This window comes from Podarcis cretensis (genome assembly GCF_951804945.1).
Source record: "Podarcis cretensis genome assembly, chromosome: 17".
Taxonomy (NCBI): domain Eukaryota; kingdom Metazoa; phylum Chordata; class Lepidosauria; order Squamata; family Lacertidae; genus Podarcis; species Podarcis cretensis.
In genome coordinates, this window is record NC_137187.1 from 15241841 (window position 1) to 15265654 (window position 23814).

At 44.9% G+C, this 23814-nt stretch overlaps 1 protein-coding gene across 1 annotated transcript in view; it reads left to right on the forward strand.

Annotated features, from left to right (window-relative positions):
• The window catches only part of GRIN3A (glutamate ionotropic receptor NMDA type subunit 3A), a 114297-nt gene that overhangs the window by 77338 nt on the left and 13145 nt on the right, over positions 1 to 23814 (forward strand). Inside the window, 3 exon segments of the mRNA XM_079959191.1 lie at positions 4661 to 4806; positions 5589 to 5704; positions 13165 to 13316. Of these exon segments, the coding sequence (XP_079815317.1) occupies positions 4661 to 4806; positions 5589 to 5704; positions 13165 to 13316 (414 nt within the window).

The window sequence follows — 23814 nt, forward strand, 5'->3', positions numbered from 1 at the left end:
GCCTGACAGGGTGGCTGCTGGTGCGCTAGGTGGCCGGTACACCAGCCAGACAGCCAAGCTCACCTCGGAGCCCCACACTAGGCCAACACATTCAATGCCGGGGATCGATGGCGATGGTAGAGCCCTGAAAGAACAATCTTCCCGGATTAATAACGCCACCCCTCCCCCCCGGCCCACAGTCCGCGACTGGTGAAGGACGGAGAAACCCGGGGGCGCCATCTCTCGTAGGGTAACAGTATCCCCTTCGCGCACCCAGGTCTCAGTCACACATGCCAGGTCAACCCCCTGGGAGGTGAAGAAATCTCGCAGGGTGGCGGTTTTGTTGCCTATAGACCTGGCATTGCACAACACCAGTGACGGAGGTGAGTAATCCTTGCTCACCCTACCCTCGTCTCTCGGGATGGGGCGCAGATTGGAAGGGGTACGAGCATATCCGTATCTCGATCCCCTTCGCCTATGACATCTGCCCCCACCGCCATACCTCCCTCGCCCCTCCACAGTAGGAATCCCAAGCCTCATACTTGCCTCCATTTACAGAATATAAAAGCAAACAAACAAAAACAATTACATAAAAACAAAACCAATCCCCACCCCACTCCCCAACCACCCCACCCCAACCCACAATAAATCAAAACAAAATAAAAGTACATGGATAAAAACCACCGCTTATGGTGGTACAACAAAGCAAAAAAATAAAAACAGTTTAAAACATATAAAAACACTTCCAACAACCGCTGCAGCAGCACCAGTGTCCCCGAGGCTGCGTCGGTGGTGAGTGTGGGCCCTGCCCCCTGGCCTGGTGGAGAGTGGGCCTGCAGGGGGAAGAGCCCCCCCACAAACACACGGCAGAGTGGCAGCAGCGATGTTCCGAGGCCTCCGTGGAGCCTTATATGCTGAGGTGGAGTCTGGGGCCCGCCCCCAGGCCCAAGGTGAAGAATGGGCTTGCAGGGGGAGCGGTCCTCCCCAAGACTCACCGGCAAAGCGGCAGCAGCAGTGTCCCGGGCCTCCTTGGAGTCCTTCACGCTGAGGTGGAGTATGGGCCCGTCCCCAAGCCCAAGATGGAGAATGGGCTAGCAGGGGGAAGAGCCCTCCCCACAAACGCACGGCAAAGCGGCAGCAGCAATGTTCTGAGGCCTCCGTGGAGCCTTATATGCTGAGGTGGAGTCTGGGGCCCGCCCCCAGGCCCAAGGTGAAGAATGGGCTTGCAGGGGGAGCGGTCCTCCCCAAGACTCACCGGCAAAGCGGCAGCAGCAGTGTCCCGGGCCTCCTTGGAGTCCTTCACGCTGAGGTGGAGTATGGGCCCGTCCCCAAGCCCAAGATGGAGAATGGGCTAGCAGGGGGAAGAGCCCTCCCCACAAACGCACGGCAAAGCGGCAGCAGCAATGTTCCGAGGCCTCCGTGGAGCCTTATATGCTGAGGTGGAGTCTGGGGCCCGCCCCCAGGCCCAAGGTGGAGAATGGGCTTGCAGGGGGAGCGGTCCTCCCCAAGACTCACCGGCAAAGCGGCAGCAGCAGTGTCCCGGGCCTCCTTGGAGTCCTTCACGCTGAGGTGGAGTATGGGCCCGTCCCCAAGCCCAAGATGGAGAATGGGCTAGCAGGGGGAAGAGCCCTCCCCACAAACGCACGGCAAAGCGGCAGCAACTCAAGCATTAATATGCTGGAATGCAATGGTATTTCATATCTTATTGAATTTGGTAGTTGGCCTGAAATGGTATTTGGTATTTAATGTGCAATGGTCTGTAGCATTTGACAGCTGAGATTCATATTTTATGCTTGAGGAAACTATCAAGAGATTCCATCAAGTCTAAAGTACTCAAAAACATGGAATATCGTTGCAAAATTTTACAGTCACACAATTCCGTGTTGAATTTCGCATGTGCAATTTGATTTAAAATTCGAGGAAAGGGGAGATTTTGAATCTATCAAATTCACACTTTCTGAAATAATATGCGAACTAAAACACAGCTCTCTTTTGAAGTTCACACTTTTTTGAATTTTGCAATCTAATTCTCCAACAAAACCCTATTCACAAAATTGCATATATTAGGGGGAAAGTGCGCAGGAAAGTGAAGACATTACGGGAAATGACATACAACAATGCAGTATATTAGGGTGCATATATATTGGCAACTTCTGTATCTAAAATCTGAAAATTGGTTGAACTGTATGAGAGGATAGTGGGGTTGGATACTGAACATTCTAAAAGACCATGGTTTTCTCTTGTTAACTGTAGGAAAATTAGGCATACTATAGATTTAATGGGTCCATCACCTCCTGGCAAATAGAAGGGGAAGAAATGGAGGCAGTGAGAGATTTTACTTTCTTGGGCTCCATGATCACTGCAGATGGTGACAGCAGTCACGAAATTAAAAGACGCCTGCTCCTTGGGAGGAAGGCGATGGCAAACCTAGACAGCATCTTAAAAAGCAGAGGCATCACCTTGCCAACAAAGGTCCGTGTAGTTAAAGCTATGGTTTTCCCAGTAGTGATGTATGGAAGTGAGAGCTGGACCATCAAGAAGGTTGATCGCCGAAGAATTGATGCTTTTGAATTATGGTGCTGGAGGAGACTCTTGAGAGTCCCATGGACTGCAAGAAGATTAAATGTATCCATTCTTAAGGAAATCAGCCCTGAGTGCTCACTGGAAGGACAGATCCTGAAGCTGAGGCTCCAATACTTTGGCCACCTCATGAGAAGAGAAGACTCCCTGGAAAAGACCCTGATGTTGGGAAAGATTGAGGGCACAAGAAGAAGGGGACGACAGAGGACGAGATGGTTGGATAGTGTTTTCGAGGTTACCAGCATGAGTCTGACCAAGCTGCGTGGGGCAGTGGAGGACAGGAGTGCCTGGTGTGCGCTGGTCCATGGGGTCACGAAGAGTCGGACACGACTAAATGATTAAACAACAAACAACAACATAGATTTAAAAGAATACTTTATTCTTTGCAACTGGTGTTTTGTCATTCAGATACTTTATAGTCTGTGCCACAGTATAAACTATATAGCGCATCTGGTCTCTGCTGTACTTTAGCGCCACCACCATAAATGGACAGAGAATGGTATTGCAGCTACCTGCTGAACAGAGGACAGGAGACACCCAAAGTTTGCAGCTGTTCCTATAAAAGAAGCTCACTCTGATCTGGCTCCGCCATTGAAACAATATGTTGATTGAGGTAGAATCTAGACTTGTATTTAAAAAGCGCTGTGAAAATGCTTTAAAAAAAAGTTTTGAAAAATATATTGAATTTTTTCCATAGCTCACCATCGCCATCTAGTGTCACATTTGTATAATGCACTCTACAACACATAGCATTTTATTTGCATCTGTATAGCTAAGTCCTGAGTATTGACTGAGCTTTCAAAGCGCCTGCCTGCCTCCAGGCTTACCTCCAAGGTTGATTTTTAAAAAAAACCTCCGCAAAACATTCTGCGTCTGTAATGAAATTGTTTTTCAATACTTCCATTGTTTTGTCATTTAGTGTCCTGGGCTCTTTTGGGAAGAAGGGCAAGAAATAAATTTAATAAATTAATAAATTAATAAAATGTTAAGGAAGAGAACGGAAAGCAATGTGTAAGCATACAGTTCTTTCAATTGTGAGGATGTTGGAATCCTAGATCAGGAGAATGATCCCACAGTGACTGTGCAGCCCATCACACAACTCAGACAGTTATCACAGACAACTGAAGACTCTAAGCACTTAACTCCCTAAGCACAGAAGTTGTGATCTTCATCTGTTAATGTGGCTAAGATGCTCAAAGGCCTGAGAAGCTAGAGGAACTAAATGATGTTGAGGTACAGATGTTTATGGGCCAAGTACATAGCTCAGTAGGTAGAGCATGAAACTCTTAATTGCAGAGTTGTGGGTCTGAGCCCCACATTGGGCTAAATTTTCCTGCCTTGCAGGGGGTTAGACTAGATGACCCTCATGGTCCCATCCAACTTTACAATTCTATGATAATATGATTCTATGACTACAGGACCCATCACGCCTGATGGTTAGACACACTAGCTAGGGCTGGTGGGAGTTGGTGTCCAACAGCATAATAAAGGCCAGAGGTTCCTCACCCATGAATGAAATAATAATAATAATTCATTATTTATACTCCCTGATGGGAGGGTGTTCTACAAGGTGGGTGCCACTACCAAGAAGGCCCTCTGCCCGGTTCCCTGTAACATCACTTCTTGCAGTGAGGGAACCAGCAGAAGGCCCTCAGAGCTGGACCTCAGTGTCTGGGCAGAACGATGGGGGTGGAGATGCTCCTTCAGGTATACTGGGCTGAGGCCGTTTAGGGGCTTTAAAGGTCAGCACCAACACTTTGAATTGTGCTCGGAAACATACTGGGAGCCAAAGTAAGTCTTTCAAGACCGGTTTTATGTGGTTTCAGTGACCGCTCCCAGTCACCAGTCTAGCTGCTGCATTCTGGATTAGTTGCAGTTTCTGGGTCACCTTCAAAGGTAGCCCCACATAGAGCACATTGCAATAGTCGAAGTGGGAGATAAGCAGAGCATGCACCACTCTGGTGAGACAGTCTGCAGGCAGGTAGGGTCTCAGTCTGCATACCAGATAGAGCTGGTAGACAGCTACACTGGACACAGAAATCATAATACTTATTCCTTCGTCTTTTTTGAAGAAAAAAAATGTTTCATCGTTTTTCCTTAGCTGCACCACCCTTCACAAGGGTTTCGCTTTGGAACTGTGCGAGAAAGCAGCGCAGAAGATTATTTCAAGCAAAGCTTTCCAGACATGCACGAGTACATGAAAAGATTCAATGTGCCTGCAACTCCCGATGGAGTGGAATACCTGAAGTAAGTGCACATTGCAATTTCACATAAAGATACTGTATCTCGAGGTGGACCTTTGGGATCTGGTAGGTTTCCTATAGATTGACTTAATTGCCACCGTTTGGCTCAGTTCCACCTAGATGCTTAGCCTGTGTAAATTGGCAGAGATTACTAAAAACCATCAAAGCTAAGCCACCAGAGAAGTCTGTACAATGCTCTATGAACTCAAAGTCAAAGTTAAGTGCTTGAAAGCTCCATCAATTGTAATGAATTATACATGCCTTTAAATATTTCCCACTGAAATTCTTAACTACAGGTGTGTTGTGGCCAATATATTTTTAGCCTTCTGGACCCATCAAATAATTTTTATTTAGGGAATCCTTCCAGACAACCTTTAATTGTTTTTTTAAAAAATATTACCCATTTCCTTTAAAATAATCTCTGGTTATTTTTAATTATATTTTAGATAAAATGCATTTTAAAGTATTTATAAACCAACTTAGTTTCAATTCGTAGAGGTGTGTTTTTTAAAAAACACACACCAAAAAATCAGATAAATAAATCGATTGACTACTATGTGTTCTGACATCAGCATCAAGCACTTGTGTTTATTGACTTATAAATTAGATTTCTGTTTGATTTTGTACAGTGTTTATGTTAAAGGCTTCCTGAGGATTAGCTAAATTAGATCCAGAATTTCCATCCAGAAACAATAAGGCCTCTGCAGATGAATACAGCGGAATAGCTTCTTGTTCCTTATCAAGTGATTTTTCTTGGTGGTGGTGGTTTTATGCTTTGACTTACAGGCATGATCCAGAGAAACTAGATGCCTTCATCATGGACAAAGCGCTCCTGGATTATGAAGTGTCAATAGATGCCGACTGCAAACTTTTAACAGTGGGGAAACCATTTGCTATTGAAGGTAGGAAATATCTTTCTACAAATGTGTATGGCCACTCAGTTATTCTTTATTACTTATACATACATCCAGCTAACTGGGGTAACTCAGTCAGTGTGCTACCCCAGAGGAGGGCTGCACTGATAATAATGGTGGGAGCCACACAGTCCCCCTGATCCTGGATCTTCCCAGGAGCAGGAGGACAGTATAGATTTGGAACAGTGGTTTGCAGAGGGGCATAGTTCAGAAGGCAGAAGCTGGGGGATACTGGATGGGGAACAGCTAGGAGAAGAAGCACAGGGAGAGAGAGAGTTAACAGATTCACAGTCTCTGGATAGTATATCCACCCCCTTCCCCAAAGTCCCGGAGAGCTCAGAAAGTGTCAGAACAGAAAGCACAGAGGGTACAAACTCAGAATACAAAATGTGGGAGCAATGTGGATTAATAGGGATGGAGACGGGAGAGACCTTAATTGGGAGCACCGCCATTCTGGTTAGATGCTTTCTTTTGTCCTTCGCTGTGTTTATTAAAGAAACAAACTGGTAAGAATTCCCTTTCGTTGATCGGCTCGTTTACGGCCACAGGGGAGGAAGCCAATTCCCCGAAGCCTAACAGTCAGTAGAGCATGAGACTCTTAATCCCAGGTTTGGGGGTTTGATCCCCACATTGGGCAAAATATTTCTGCATTGCAAGGGGTTGGACTAGATGAGCCTCATGGTCCCTTCCAACTCTACAATTCTATGATTCTTTCTCTTTTACACAAGCCCACCAGATGACTTACAATAATAAAATTCAAAGCATTTCAGTATTGAAAACAGTACAAGAATAGCAATCATTTAAAGTTTTAAATACAAGTAAATAAATAAGCGACAGCCCGGGGTGTATCATGAAAAGCAGTAAGTCTTGGGGCTGTGTAATGAGTCATCAATTCAGCCTCTGGAATCAAAAGGCTGTATACTCAGGGCGGACCCATTGAACTGAATGGACCGAATTTAAAAATATTGTTAAATTTCAGTGGATCTGTGCTACATTGGATTCCGGTGGATCTATGCCAACATTGGGTGCAAGCCAAAGCCGTCTTGGCTGAAATCCTGAACTCACTTACCTGGGAGTAAGTTCCATTGAACTCAAAGGGGATTACTTCTGATTAGACTTGAGACTGTGCTGCTGTTGTATGTTTTCCTCTCTGGGATTATTTCAGGCTGCCTGCCATCCATAACCGTCACTGATATTTGTCACAACATCAATCACTTCCACCATTTCCAGTACATCTCACTTCTTTTATAATCAGGTTTTGGGGGTTTGTCTGTTTGGGCATTGAATGACAAAACAGCTCAATCCTACACATGTCTACTCAGAAGTCTCGGTGAGTTCAATTGGATTTACTCCAAGTAAATGTGTGTGTGGTACAGGATTGCAGCTGAAGGCGCTCGCTAAAGTTCCAGTGGTTCACGACTCAGAGTCCTGGTTTCACTGGTGCTGTTGGTGCACAACTGCACCCTAAATTGGGTTCCCCTGATACCTCTTCCAAACTGGCGTATTGACTTTTCAACCAAATGGGTGGTTTGCCTCTCCCACCGCTGTGCTCCCTTGAGGCTGATATGAAGGAAACTCAAAAGAACGGCTTGAAGGACCAGCAACATAACCACCATGGACCATAATAGGAGCCGTTAGACTTTGGGCTTCTTCACTCTTCTGGGAGGAATGATCCAAGCTGGACGTGATTGATGCCTTTTCCCCACTTCCCGTCCCCCGCTTTCTGCGGCAATCTATCAAACTCCACACCCACCGACCTCTGTGCTGGACCAAGCACACTTTCTGCCACTTGATGTGCTAAATGAAGCCAAGAGAAGTCGAGTGGTTCTATCTGTAACTCGAGCACTGCCATTTTAAAGACTTTGGCGGTGCTGCGGTCCAACCTGACAGTTTGAAAAGCCATTTTAAACTCTCCCGTTGCTGTGGATGAATAATGACATGGTAGCTGCTGTCTCAGATTACCGAATCCCTTGAAAGCTCATATTGCAAGGCTTAAGCCAGGGCTGGGGAACTGTTATCAGCTGGATTCAGCATGGCCAGTGGTCAGGGATGAGAGGAGCTGTAGATCGATGGCATCTGCAGAGTCAAAGGTCCCCCAGCCCTTGGCTGCAAACACACCACACATTTGATAACTCAAAAAATCCTTGGGGTGTGTTATAAATGTCCTTTAGATTCATGGCTTGCATGCAGCAGTCGCAGGCTCTCAGCACCACTAACTTACCTTCCATTTTTTCACAGATAAAAGCAGAAATATTACATACCCTCCAACATTTGTCTGATGAAAAGAGGGATGTTGCTGCCATTATTATTATTATTATTATTATTATTATTATTATTATTCCCCACCCATCTGGCTGGGTACAGGACTGCCTCCTGATGTCTTCAAAATGTTGTATATCTCCTTGGCTCAGGGGTCGCATAACTCCACACCCTCCAACATTTCTCCGATGAAAATAAGGACCTCCTAAGGAAAAGTGGGACATTCTGGGGTCTAATCAGAAACTAGGGTGGCTTCTGTAAAATCCAGCACTGTCCCTGGAAAATAGGGACACTTGGAGGGTCTTTGTATTTGAACTATCCAGTGTTTTGTGGGCACAGAGCATGTCCTCATTTAACTGTTCTGCAATTTCCTACCTAAGGGGTCCCTCCAAAAAACCCCAAGACTTTTGCTTTTTGCTTTTTGCCAACCTTTGGATTCCTCATGCATGCACTCTGCTGGTACCTTCCTCTTGTCTGTTGATGGTGGTGTTTTGGTGACATAAGGATCAACACTCAGAGAATGAATGTACTGTTAGCCTGCAGGACAGCCTATAGAACGTTAATGCAGCTCTCAAATCAACCGTAGATCTGCCCGGCATTCAGGTTTTTGGTCAGGGAGCCAGTGTGGTGTAGTGGTTAAGAGCGGTGGACTCGTAATCTGGTGAACCGGGTTCGCTTCCCCGCTCTTCCACGTGCAGCTGCTGATTGACCTTGGGCCAGTCACACTTGTCTGAAGTCTCTCAGCCTCACTCACCTCACAGAGTGTTTCTTGTGGGGGAGGAAGGGAAAGAAGAATGTTAGCCGCTTTGAGACTCCTTAGGGTAGTGATAAAGCGGGATATCAAATCCAAATTCCTCTTCTTCTTCTGGTCATGCTGTAGTGTGACAAAGAGATGCAATCCAGGAACTGGTTTGCATATTAAAACTGGTCTGTTTCCTCTGCTCCTTCGGGCCATTGTTTCACTCCCCTGGTGCATCTGTAGTTGCCAAAACCAAGTGCACAAGTCCTGAACATGCCGTTCTCTTTCTCTGAGCCTTCTTTGAGTTTCCTGCCTGCCTCTCTCTAGAACTGGACTTTAAACTTTCGGTAGCCTGACTTTCCCCTCCCGCCTATGTGTGTTTAGCTGATTAGAATGGGCAAGCCCCTAGAGCAGGCCAGCTCAACCAGCTAAATATAGTTTCATGTGTATATACCCATATATATAAATATATATATACACACACACTAAAACGTCGCCTAATTTCCTAGTTGTATAACATGGCAGTAGGGCTGCCGACCTCCCGCTGCTTCTTGGCTTTGTGCTCATGGCTTTGTGGGCTACTCTTCTGCTGCAAATAGTCATGAATTTGCATGTGCTAAAAAGGGTGATTATACAAGCAATTAGCAATCTCCCGCTGGCAACTTGCAGAGTTGTTTGTGAATTCACCAACTTAATAGGCATAAAAGCTTTTTGCTTCTTCTGTTTTACTAGTCTGAACCTGCTGCTTCTCTCTGTGCACTTAGAGGTTAGTGCAACAGTGAACTAACTGTGGCACACAAAATACATGTACTTTTTTAAAATTTCTTACCAGACACACACATAAACATACCCCTATGCCTATCAGTGGGACGCAGGTGGCGCTGTGGGTTAAACCACAGAGCCTAGGACTTGCCAATCAGAAGGTCAGCAGTTTGAATCCCCACAATGGGGTGACCTCCCGTTGCTCGGTCCCTGCTCCTGCCAACCTAGCAGTTCGAAAGCACGTCAAGTGCAAGTAGATAAATAGGTACCGCTCCAACGGGAAGGTAAACGGCGTTTCCGTGCGCTGCTCTGGTTCGCCAGAAGCTGCTTGGTCATGCTGGCCACATGACCCGGAAGCTGTACGCCAGCTCCCTTGGCCAATAAAGCGAGATGAGCGCCGCAACCCCAGAGTCGGTCACGACTGGACCTAATGGTCAGGGGTCCCTTTACCTTTACCTTTATGCCTATCAGTACCACCCTTCATCAACCTGGTACCCTGCATTGTTTTGGGCTACAACTCTCATTGACCCCAGCCAGCCCAATTTCCTCCCCCACCCCTTCATACAAAGGATCTTTGGAGCTATGAGTTGGCATTTGAATGCAGGACTCACATGCATAGTTAATGGGCAGCAATGTAACATAGTCATTGTACATCCAGTTTATGACAATGCAAACCACAAGCATCCCCCTCCACATACATACATGCAAAGAGATCTACACCTGACTAGAAATAGTTTCCAATATTCTGCCCCACTTTCCAATAATAATAATAATAATTTATTTATACCCCGCCCATCTGGCTGGGTTTCCCCAGCCACTCTGGGCGGCTTCCAACAAAATATTAAAAATACAATAAAACACCAGATATTAAAAACTTCCCTAAACAGGGCTGACTTCAGCTGTCTTCTAAAAGTCAATTAGATGCTTATTTCCTTGACATCTGATGGGAAGGCGTTCCACAGGGCAGGTGCCACTACCAAGAAGGCCCTCTGCCTGGTTCCCTATAACCTCACTTCTCGCAGTGAGGGAACCGGCAGAAGGCCCTCAGAGTGGGACTTCAGTGTCCAGGCTGAACGATAGGAGTGGAGACGCTCCTTTGCCTTGCGCGCCATTGTTCTGGGTTCCTCCTCCCTCCAGCATGTGGTGAGTGAGGACCCTGTTGCAACAGATCAATAAAGATTAGACTTGCTAGCTGCTTTGCTTCTCAATATTCTCTGGTTGGCCTTTGTTATTTTCTCCTACCAATAGGGAACCTATGTAAGGACTATATATTGGCTCTTGGATACCCCATAAGGGGGAAAAGGGCAGATTTTTGTTTACAACAAGGTATACTGGGCCGAGGCTGTTTAGGGCTTTAAAGGTCAGCACCCACACTTTGAATTGTGCCTGAAAATGTACTGGGAGTCAATGTAGGTCTTTCAGGATCGGTGTTATGTGGTCTCGGTGGCCACTCCCAATCACTAGTCTAGCTGCCGCATTCTGGATTAGTTGTAGTTTCCGGGTCACCTTCAGAGGTAGTCCCACATAGAGTGCATTGCAGTAGTTCCCAGCACTCTGTCGCACTTTAGTGTGACCAAGGAATAGAATCCGCATTGGGGCTGAGAGGATGGAAGCAGCCATGATTCACAATGGCTGGTTTCTGATGAGAGAAGGAGCTGGTCAAGCTTCCATTCCAAGTACTCCCCATTACCTTCTGCAAGACAAGGGTGCCATCTCCTAAGGGCTGGGCTCATCTGCCCCCCAATATTTTTTGGTACAGAGGCAGCCCCCAGTGGCAGGAGGAGGAGGCTGAGCACCTGAGAGGAGGAGCTTCTGTCACTGTGTTCAGCTCTGCTCCTGCCTCCTCCCAATGGTTGTGATGTGACGTCACATGTCATGCATGCAACGCTGCCCCAATCTTTGGCACAAGCCGTTGTGTCTGTTCCAAGATACGTGAACAGTTATCATTTCCATCTGAGGGGAAAGTAAAGTGCTGCACTTTGGGGCTGTGGTGGAGTGGGGGGAACCCAACCCACGCTGACCGGGATCCAAGGTTCAAAATGTCTCTAGATGCAAAGGAACCAAAGGTTTGCTATGCATTATACCAGGCACGTCCAACAGGTAGATCGTGATGTACCAGTACAGTAGATCACTTTGGTAGATCAGTGGTAGATCACTGCCCCCCCCAGAAGCTCAAGAACCTTGGCTCCCCTAAAAAAAGCTCAACAACGTTGACCTGAACCCCCAAAAATGGGGTTGATCACTGTCAGCTTTTAACTCTGTGAGTAGATCTCTTGGGAGTTGGCCACCTCTGCCTTATACGAACCCTCTGCAAACACTCCCATCAGTCATTATGACAGCATTTTCCTTGTCTGTATCCAGTTTGTCAGTAGATGAAGACACAAATGAACTTATGTGTATACACGGGGGCGGATAGGGGACAAAGAATCCACATGGTGTGTGGGTGTACATGCACTCACACATTCACATTTGTGCACAATAACAGATGTATTGTCTGCAAATCACAACACAATCTGAAGTAGTACTAGAGGAGACTGTGACTGCTCTGGTGGAAATAGCTTCAATCTTGCGGTTCTGATGAGCTCCCCGTTTGGGTTACCTCATTATTACTTATGTGACCTTGAAAAGCCTCCACATTTGCCAATAGCTGTCACTTATTCTTGTGGCTCACAGAGAGATCCTTGATTTTGGCCAGTTGACAAGGAACAACAAAATTGAACAAAGCAAATGAGAGTGGAAATCCCTCATACAATAGTGGAGACATTTCATCTTCAAGCGACCTATTTCGCATAATAGAATTATAGTGTGTTTAGAACTGGGGGTCCATGATGGGGGAGGTAGAGAATTTTGTTGATTGTTCGCCAGTCACAAAACTATATCCCAAGCACCACATGTTTAGGGAAGCTTTTAATGTTTAATAGGTTATTGTATTTTAGTGTTTTATTGGAAGCCGCCCAGAGTGGCTGGGGAAACCCGCCAGATGGGTGGTTAAATTATTATTATTATTATTATTATTATTATTATTATTATTATTATGGCTTTCCAGGGAACTGAGTAAACACATATGCATATATTTGTTAACATTTATATTTGAACACTTTATTCCGTGGAACATGGGGGGGGGGTCTTTACCTTCATTCTACAAGGTAGGTGAGGGTTAGCGTTAATATCCCTTGCATATTATCTGTTTGGAGTGGATCAGGAAGGACAAATAAGTTATGCTTTCCCCCCTCCCCCCACAGCTGGTGTGAGAAAGTGGGAGAAGCAAATTTGTTGACATGTTGACATTTTGAAGGTATGATGATTGGCTAACCAGCATCTGTTATTGGACTTTTATTGCCAAAATGAAGATACTAATAGACAAAAAAAGCCTTAATTAATGATCTGGGGGAGGGAGAGGAACCTTTGCTTCGTTATAAGAACAACAGCAACCCACATTCAGCTGTGCAGCCAATCAATTGTTCTCAGGAGACCCCTGGATAGACACTGAATTTTAAATTGGATTAGTCCTAATTCAGTTTGGACATCCAGCTGGCAACATCCACTGTTCATGGAATATATAAGCACTCAGGAAAATGTGGGTATTATTATTATGGTCATCATGGCAAAACAATGGACAAGGGTGACCTCGTGAGATGTCTTCCAAGTTTGTGCCTCTCTAATTGCACTGTGTTTTGTCTTTCCATAGGGTATGGTATTGGCCTTCCTCCAAACTCTCCACTAACCTCAAATATTTCTGAACTGATAAGCCAGTATAAGTCCCACGGCTTCATGGATGTCTTGCATGACAAGTGGTACAAGGTTGTACCATGTGGGAAAAGAAGCTTTGCTGTGACTGAGGTAAGAGACGTTTCGTAGTTACCCAGCCGACAGCATCCTCGTTTTTCTCTTGGCTCAGATTCTTACTTACATGTATGCACACATACTCAGTACATGGCATGCAGCAAGGGGAGAAATTAAAAGATAATTGGTGTTGATGTCAGGGGTGGAGGAAGGGGGGATGCGGTCCATGCCAGGTGTCACCACTGAGAGGGGTGACAAAATGCCAGACGGCACTCTGCGCCTGAGCCACACGTCTCTCCTGGGAGAGACACAGTGGCTTGGATTCGCTCAGGCTCCATGCTGCCCAAACGGTCCGCCCACTGCCTCCCCCCAGCTATAGGGCAGCTGAGTGGGAGAAGGCAGGCAGACTCCAGAGACCCCACAGTGCATTCCACCCCTATGGGCAGCTCACCCCACCCCTGGGCACACCGTCCCAGGAGCCCAAGCAGCTTCCTCTGCCTCTGGTTGATGTAAGGAGTGCTGTTTGCAGAGTTATTCCAAGAAGTGTGTGGGATTAGCATGCAAAGGCAGCTGCAATGTGATCATGTGGTGTGTTTCTTTCTTTTTAAAAAAAGATTTTCCTTTTCCTTAGAAGGAAATAAAATAATGCAAAGTAAAGTGGGGAGAGACGCAACCATCTAACAATTATATTTCTCCTGGCCTTTTCCCCAGGCCAAATGCTTCTTGTATAGATGTTCTGTTAACCTGTCAAGGGATCCACTAGAGCAACAACACATGTCCATTACCCGCTCCACAGAAATGTGTACTGCAAAGGAACTTTTTCTGAACTCCTTGTGTCCTGTTGGAAATTTAATAAAAGAAAACCATGTATTATGAAACCTTGTCATGTTGAATTTGCCCCTTAAGCAATCAAGCCTTCTTGAATCAGCTTTTCCAGTATTGCTAAATCCCAAATCTCGATGCACCAAGGTTCAACGGTGGCTCCCTCTAAGTACTGACCAGAAATGGGCAGCAATTGCTCTTGCTGCCCTGGGCGAAAAGCAAACCATGTGTGCTTCTTGAGAATTAAAGAATAAAACAAAACAAAAAATACAGAAATTACAGGGTTTTTTTAAAAAGGTGTCAAGGGAGCAAAACAGAGTGAATAGAGGTAGCTGTTCATGCAGGTGGGCTCCTGTCCTTTGTATTTGTGTTTGGAGGTCTGAATAACAATGACTATTAGAAGTGATGGAGAGAGAAATAATACGACAAGCCTCTGATCAGCACTTTGGTAAAATGCTAATACAGTGGTACCTCGGTTTACAAACTTAATCCGTTCCAGAAGTCCGTTCTTAAACCAAAACCATTCTTAAACCGAGGCACGCTTTCCCTAATGAGACCTCCTGCCACCAGTGCCCTTCCACCATTCGGCTTCCATTCTTAGACTGAGGTAAAGTTCACAAACTGGGATACTACTTCCGATTTTGCGGAGTTCATAACCGAATAGTTCATAAACAGGGCTGTTCTTAAACCGAGGTACCACTGTATGATGTACGGTTAATTGGCACACTGTCAGGGAGCCGACAAGGAGAACAGGTCGTTTGCAGATCAGAGAAAGTCAGTGAAACACTGGCTAACTTAGAGTTAGTTTATTTATAAAAGAAGCAGAACAGAGAATGCAAGGAGACTTCTAAGGGTTGCTTCTGTCTTAATGAAGCAGTTGCCTGGACTGGCTTGTAGCTCCCCCTTCACTTCTTAGCCCTCTGTGTCAGGCCCCTCCCTCTGTTGATGGTGAGCCCCAAGGGAGCCTCTTGGTTTCTGCTTGGCTCTCTGCTCAGTAACATGCAACAGACGCCTTGTTCTGGGAGCAGGGTGGGGAGCAGGGACTTGCAGGCTGTCAGCACAGAATCTGTCCAGGTGGCTCTGTGGTGGAGCTGCCAAGTCTGATTCTTGTCTCTGTCCTGTACTGGGGCACCTACCTGTTTCCCCTTTGTCATCCTTCAAGATTTCAGCCTCCATTACCTCCCAGTTCCTCTCCTCCTCTGGGGTGTGGCCAGTTTCTCACCACCTGAAGCCAGGATCCAAATTCTCTCCCTCTGTGCTTTCCCTGAGGGGGCTCTCAGTCAGGCAGCTTCTACCACTCCTCCTCATCCAGCTAATCTCTGACACACCCAGGTGGTTTTGGAAGCTGCAGCAGGATGAATACAGAGGACCATTGAGCCCAATGTAAGCCAGTCAAATGCCAAAGATTTACTCTACTGATTCCTTTCAACATGCAGCCACACAGTGGTCTGGGTTTCACTTTTCAGTGGCTATGAACTCATGCTGCTGTGGGGTTTGTGTAAGCAAAGCAGCCATATGGTCGACAAAGTATAAGAAGTTGTGCAAATGTTGAAATATAAGCATCCACTATTAAGATGCACATTAAAGTAGCAGCATTAAGACAATACAGTGGTACCTCGGGTTACAGACGCTTCAGGTTGCAGACTCCGCTAACCCAGAAACACTACCTCGGGTTAAGAATTTTACCTCAGGATGAGAACAGAAATCGTGCGGTGGCAGTGGGAGGCCCCATTGGCTAAAGTGGTACCTCAGGTTAAGAGCAGTTTCAGGTTAAGAACTGACCTCCAGAACGAATTAAGTTCTTAACCCGAGGTACCACTGTAGAGCAATTGAAAACAGACGATTCAGGATGAGAAACCTTAGAAATTTCTAGGTCAGTGTTTCTCAAACTTGGGTCTCTCTAGCTGTTTTGGACTGCAACTCCCATCATCTCTAGCTATCAGGACCAGTGGTCAGGGATAAGATAATGGGAACTGTAGTCCAAAAACAGCTGGAGACCCAAGTTTGGGAAACACTGGTCTAGGTGAATAGGCACTTCTTCCGTCTTCAGAAGCTGGGGCCTCTCATATTTCAGGGAGTGTGTTCCATAATGCAGTGAAAAATCCCACCTCTGCATTATCACAGCCCAATAGTCATCAGGCCTGTGCAAAGTCAGCTCATTGGCAATGCTGAGTGGTGATGGCTCTCCAGAGTTTTGGCTGGAGCCTTTCCAGCCCTACTTGGAGTTGTCACGTTGAACATGAGACCTCTCGCTTGCTGTCTGTGCACTCTGCTGCTGAGCTACAGCCATATTAGTTACCATGGCAAAACGTAGCTGCTTCCATTAATCCAAAGCCATATGCTAAAGTGAATAATTGTACTTCAGCATGGCGAAAAGTAGGACAAATCACTGTTAATGCAAGGGACAGTGGGGTGAAAAACACCGGGAAAATAAACGCCCTCTGCTAATACAAACGTAGCAATTTTGCAGTTTGGGGATTATGGTGATGTGTGGCGAGAACTATGAGAACAATCGCTGCTGCCTTTTGATGGACTGGCACCTTAAAAGGGAAGGAAACTTTAGGATTCATCTCTAAGGCTGAGAGATACGCAGCTTGTGAACTTTCAAAACTGGATTGTATGTTGCAAGGGTGGGGGACCTGTTGTCCCACGGAGGATGCTGCACTCCAACTCCCATCATCTGTTTAATGTATATGGGTTGGCGCATGCAGAGAGAAAGGACAAGAAAGGGTTGAGTTAGGTGTTTTGGCTGATTTTCAAGTGTGTTTGTCCTGCACCAGGAATTGGTTAAGCAAGCATCTGAGAGCGAGTCAGCACAATCTAAAGTTTAAATGTACTTGTGTTTGAAGCAAATTTGCTCTTGACCCTTGCCCATGGCCCAGGGGCGGAGGAAGGGGGTGAGGTGGGGGCGGACCACCCCAGGTGCCTTCGATGAGGGGGTTGACATTTGGAAACACTGCCCACCCGCCCGTGACTCCCAAGCCTACCCCAAGTCGTCGGGGGAACGGAGGAGCTGCGCCGCTTTGCCAGCAGCATTCCGCCCTTCCCCCTTTGTTTTGACAGCTGGGGGAGGCTTGGAAGTTGTGGGCAGGCTGTGTGCCAAATGTATGCCATCAGCAGCTCACTCCACCCCCGGCTGCAGGGCATGTGCTCCATGCACCCGAGTAGCTATCCCATGCTTGGGAGGGCACCCTCTGTGCCCCGCACCCCTCGGGAGCGTGTCTGCACTGGGCAGTGCAGGCATATGCTCTACCACTGCCTTGGCCAGAGCCTAGTCTGTCTTGGAACACTGCAATGAGACTGTGGAAAAAGAAAAGGCATTTTAAATGCGTTATAACGCCATGACGTCAGATGACGCTGTGATGTTACGTCTTTCAGCGATGTGATTTCCCATGATGAGGTTTACAATACGTTTTTCTGAAACATTTTTTGGATGTGTCTAGATCCAGCCTGCATACTGCTGGAAGGACTGTATATTACAACTGTATGCCACCTATAAGCTGTGAGGCTGCATTATATTATCAGTAAAGGGACTGTCCCTACCTGGAACTGTCTGGTGTTTTTCTGTTCCATTGGTGCACTCCGCTGGCGTGCTGAATGGGCACTTTGCCCATGCCCCAATACATCCCTGACTAGCAGTTATGCTAGCTGGAGTATATGGGAGTTGGAGCCCAACAACATTTAGATTGCCAGTGGTGGTTCCCCAGCTCTGGATGTTGTAGAGCACAGAAAAATAGATGGGGCTATATTATTATTATTATTATTATTATTATTATTATTATTATTATTATTTTATATCCCGCCCATCTAGCTGGCTTTCCCCAACAACTCTGGGTTGCTTACAATATATAAAACACAACAAAACATCTAACATAAAAAAACAAGATATCCTATACAAGCAACAAACAAATCAATAAAAATCCATAATAATAATAATTAGAATAAACAATTTACAGTTATACCCAAATTAAAGTAACCACCAACCCCAACTAAACATTTAACCAACACCAACCCAACAAAAATGAAACAGAGGAACCAAAATTAGAAACGTTTTAAGCATTTTAGCCAGTTACCCCAACCCAAGAGTTGTTCCAGCAGTGTCTGAGTGGCCTCCCAGGAGCCTCTTTTAGCTGTTCAGGGTGAGTGTGGGCCCTGCCCGCTAGGCCAGATAGAAATGGGCCTTGCAGCAGTGAGCGGTCTTCCCTCCAGCACTCATGGCAGCAGCCGTGTAGAAATCAGTAGGCTTTAAGCACAGCAAGTTAATGCCGACAACCTGCTGATCTCGAGATGTTTCTTGAAAGCCAGATACACTCCACATTTGTAGCACCCTGCTTGTGGTTAACGATTAGCTGGAATGAAATATCCAACGCAGCAATAGAGAAATTAAAATAATAATTTATTTGTCAGACAAATAAATATGAGGCACAGTGGTATTTGGTTACCAAGCTCTGGCCTGGCCTCCTGCCATTCTGGCCAGCATTTATATTTCCTTAATCCAGCCCCCTTGCTCCTCCTGTGGCTGCCTCTGTCCAATCAGCCTGGTTGAAATTCCTATTGGCTGTTTGCTAGAACCAATCACAAAAGATACACCCATTTCCTCTTGTCCTTTTATGGGAAACAAAAAGCTATATATTCTTCTATCTATAAATGACAAATAAGTAGTAATATATCTTACATGTGTCTCAACAAGGAACCTTAATTACCAGCTCACCTCGCCCTATTGCCCTCCAAAACAAATGGTTTAATCTTAAATTTTTATCTTAAACAGATGTCAAGGATCTTGAATTCACATCATCATTGAAAGATCTCCTTCTCTTGAAGGTCTTTTAAACAAAGGCCCGACAACCATATGTGTGCTCTAATGATGTTTCCTGCTTGGCAGGGGGGCTGGGCTGGTGGCTGATGGCCCCTGTGATCTCTTCCAACTATATGAAATAAGAATCTAGCATAAGGATTTAACATTTCTTAGCTTCTAATTCCTTTGCATAATTACATTTAAGCCAATATATTTAATACATAACATAGATAGCCTTTTAGAAGAATAAACCTTTTCAAAGTAAAAAAGGAAGGAACATTTTACAGCCTCAAAATAAGATAGAAAGAAAACCTCTTCTCCAGCCAAGCCAGTTGCCTTTTTCACTGCTCTTGACCTTTCAACCTTAGGAAAATATGGCTCAAGTTTAATGGGAGGCACATGGTTTTATTTTACTATTTATCAACTCTTAATTATGTTTTCTCAGCCTTCTTATATCTTCTGTAATATGTAGGGTCAGTGTAACCTTGGCTGTCAGCCTGTAATTCCCTTTGACTTTGAGAATTGTTTTCTGCTATAAATCAGGGGGGGCCCTTGTCCAGGAGAATAAACATTTTGCCAAGGTTCTTAGGCAGCTGGTCTTCTGCCTGGCATGAAGATTTGAAAATCTTTAAACTCATTTTAAAATACAGGCCCTGATCAAGCCTCAATAAAAATGCAGGCTATGATTAGATGCCTCACATTCTCCAACAACAGTGTCATCCAAAATAAAATGTTATTGGGGGGATGCCAGTTTTCAAGGCAGCACGCCTGCACCCAGCAAACTCTATAATCTCTGACCTCTTGGTCCTTTACATATTCTGGAATATTGTCCACTTGGATGAAATTGTATTAAAAGGAACAACAGGCAATTGCCGTCCATTAGCATCAAGGTACTTACAGAGGAAACAGTACCTTTGCCAGGAAAAAGCTGGCCTGCGAAATGCAAAAAGGATATAACTTTCTTCTCCCCCCCCCCCCCCCCGGTAAGGAGCTAATAGGTCAGAAAGAAAAGTCTGTCAAGTTGTTGTTGTTTAAATGTGGAGGGGGGGGGGAGACAACACTTCTTGGCAACTCCTGCAGTGAAAAAAAATGTAATGGCATTTATTTAGAAGCCTCCTATTGTATTAAAAGTTAAACCACAATGGAGTAAATGTGTGATGACACTCAAAAGCTGAAGTTAATCCGTACTGGAAGAGAGACATCTAGTTGAGCCTTTGAGGCATTGCACAAAATTGCCTATTAGGAATGCTGAAAAGCAATCTTTATGTTTCTAAATTTAAGTAAAGGACTGCATGCATTTTGATTGCTTGCTTGCTTGCTTGCTTAAGAATCATGCTTTGCAGCCCTCTATGTATAAAAATTCCAACTTTTAAATTCATGTTTACAAAACTTTCTTTCTTGACTTCCTCACGCCTCCCTTTTTTGTGTTCCCCTTTACCCAATCAGATACAGCAAATCCTTACCCTCTTTCAAAACTCATTTCTAATTATTAAAATCATTCTATTATGTCTCCGATCTTTCCTTCTTATGTTTAAACACCTTTAACATATTATTTACTTTTGACATAATATAACTTTGTCTTTCACCCTTTTTCTATTGTGATCTTTGATTCTGGAAGATTTCAGCATCCTTTTGGTCTGTACAGCAGAGGTGGCTCCAAGATGATGCTGGAGTTCCAGCCAGCCTGGTTAAAAATCAGGGATGATGGGAGTTGTAGTCCCAACAAGTCCTGGAGGACCACAGATTAGACACCTCTGCCATAGAGCATCAAACTACATGTGCTGCTAAATGCTTTGTTAACAACTATATCAGGGTTTTTAAAAACTTAATACCAATTTTCATCAGGGCAGCAACACACCAGGGGGGAGGAAGGCTTCACCCTCCCCTCGCCAGTCAGGATCTTGACAAAAAACACCTCCCCGCTGAGCTCTTCAGTTACAAAGCATCAGTTGGAAACTATCTGGACTACTTTTTTTCGTATCTCAGAAGCTAAATGTCATCCTTCTGCATGGGCAGCAGAAAGAGAATAAACTGCACTAGCATGGATGGTGTTTTTTCTTCTACTACTGTTTATAAAGTACCAACACAATATATTGGCTCATTAACAAATTAGCTGTTTTGGGAGTTTCTACTGAGTCACACCATTGATCCGTTTAGCCTAGAATTATATGCTGGCCAAGGCTGTCCATTGTTTCAGGCAGAAGCTTCTCTCGCTCCTGCTAAGTGATGAGCCTTTTAGAACAGAAGACCTTGGCCACTGAACATGGGCCCTGGAACATGAGGTGAAGTGGCTTCAAATATTCTCCCAGCCTTGCTGAGTCGGTAGAGCATGAGTCTCTTAATCTCCGGGTTGTGGGTTTGAGCCTCACGTTGGATGAAAGATTCCTGCATCGCAGGGGGTTGACTAGATGGTCCTCATGGTTCCTTGCAACACTACAATTCAACGATTCTGTGATTCCATGTAACAACAACAAAATGTTAAGTTTATACTAGAGGAGATGTGAACTGTTAAAGCAGAAGATAGCCCTAGCTGAAAAATCCTTCTGCAGATTAGATAACCGTTGCTTACATCTGAGATATCTGTGCAGGCTAAAGGCAGGATATTGAGTTTATCTGTCGAGCTCAAGGCTGCATCCTTCTTTACACTTGCCAAGCGAAAGCTGTGTTTGCATGTCCAGTTCCCAGAGGCCTAGCAAAGGAGGAAATAAGGTGGAAGAGTCACAGTTACACAACACACACACTTGTGTGATAGTGAGATTCTTGTTACCACTTGAATCTGCAATACTATTCGGATAGATGATAGATAGATGATGATAGATAGATAGATGATGATAGATAGATAGATGATAGATAGATAGATAGATAGATAGATAGATAGATGATAGATAGATAGATAGATAGATAGATAGATAGATAGATAGACAGATAGATATAGATGTGTGTGTGTGTGAGAAAGAGAGAGAGAGAGATGATCATATGATAAATGTATTGTCTAGTCTCAGCAGTAAATCCTTTTAAGGAAATGTTAGGATTGGCTTGTTTACCTTTGTTATATGCTCCCCAGTCTCCAGGCTAGACTTCCTCAAACTCGGCCCTCCAGATGTTTTGAGACTACAGCTCCAATCATCCCTGACCACTGGTCCTGCTAACTAGGGGTCATGGGAGTTGTAGGCCAAAAACATCTGAAGGGCCAAGTTTGAGGAAGCCTGCTCCAGGTGGTGAGAGATTTCAAGCATTCCAGTGCATACCTCAGGTTTGATTTCCTTACAAGAAAGGTCACTAGAGACAGTGGTGCCTTGGTGATGTATGGTTCTATATGCACATATACAGTGGTACCTCGGGTTACAGGCACTTCAGGTTACAGATGCTTCAGCTTACAGACTCCGCTAACCCAGAAATAGTACCCTGGGTTAAGAACTTTGCTTCAGGATGAGAACAGAAATTTTCTGCAGCGGCAATGGGAGACCCCATTAGCTAAAGTGGTACCTCAGGTTAAGAACAGTTTCAGGTTAAGAACGGACCTTCAGAACGAATTTAGTTCTTAACCCGAGGTACCAGTGTATTTAGGCTGAGTATAAGATTGAAGGGCTCACAGTATTAACAGTCCAGTGGATCTTGGTCTCCCCACTAGGTTTCTAAGCGCAAAGCCTACAAAGGGGTCTGGAAATAGGCTTCCCGCTACCCGCGTCCCTCATACATGTCCCTTATACACGTCTACTTGGATGTAAATCCCATTGATTTCAGTGAGCCTTGCGCCCAGGTAAGTGGGCACAGGACTGCCGCCTAAGCCTCATAACAATCCCCTCAGCCTATTCTCTGCATTTCTGCTGGCTCCACTGCAAATCTCTCTGGGCTGAAAGAATTGGCAAAGAGGATATTCTCCCTTGCTACATGCTACAATGGGAACCTGGATATTTGTAATAACCAGTGCAAGGTTCCATGCAGTTTCCCACTTGCATCTTTCTTCTTCTTCTTTAAATGAATTTTTTGGCTGGTCTACAAGGATATGTCAGCAAAGAATAATGGCACAACCCTGCTCATATCTGTAAGTGAAATATTGATTGTGATGACCCTTTTAAATGGCAAAATATCCATCTTGGTGCTTTCACTGCTACCTCTGTGGTGTTATAACCCATTTTTAGACACACAATGCATTTTCACTTTATTCCCAGATGAAATATTCTGTGAATTGATTTCTAGATTTTGCTTTCCCATACATTTAAAAAAAAAAACAAAAAAAAAACAGTTGAACTTGTTCTATGGGGGAAAGGTGCTGTTTTCCTTGGGCAGAGCTGTTTGCCTGCTTCACCTAATCATGTGTTAGCTGCTTGATCGATTTAAGTTTTATTAGGAAATGACAGTCTTGTGGGTAGAGCACAGGTCAAGGAACATCTAGATGCCTCCCACAACACAGGGGTTGTGGCTAGGAGACCTGTTTATTGTGCCTTCACCCTGCTTTTTTTGCACAACGTTTGTGGAAGGAATGGGCAAACCTATCAATTTCAGTTTCTCTCGCTTTCTCATTTTTCCTATATTAGTTCTCTACATTTTTACACCAGTCTATGATTCTGTTGGAATGTTCAAGGAGGCTGGAGAGGATATATTGTTTTATAATATCCTTCCTAATTTGCACCAGCAAGTTCTATAACTTAGCAGAGTTTTAACATTCCCCTTTAAACGCACAACAGTTAACTTGTTGCAAGCTTGTTTAAGCTTCTCAATAAAGGATTCCTGGTAATCCCCTTTTCTCCCCCTTAAAAAGAAAAGACATGACACAGTCTTGTGCAAAGTATTATAAAAGAAGTTTACTCACACATTCAGTTCACAGATGGATCCCTGAAGGCAGACTTAGGTTACAAAGTATATACATGTGGAACTACCCCACAGGCAGTCACTGCTGCTCACACGACGAAAGCAAGATGGAAAAGTTAGTCCAAA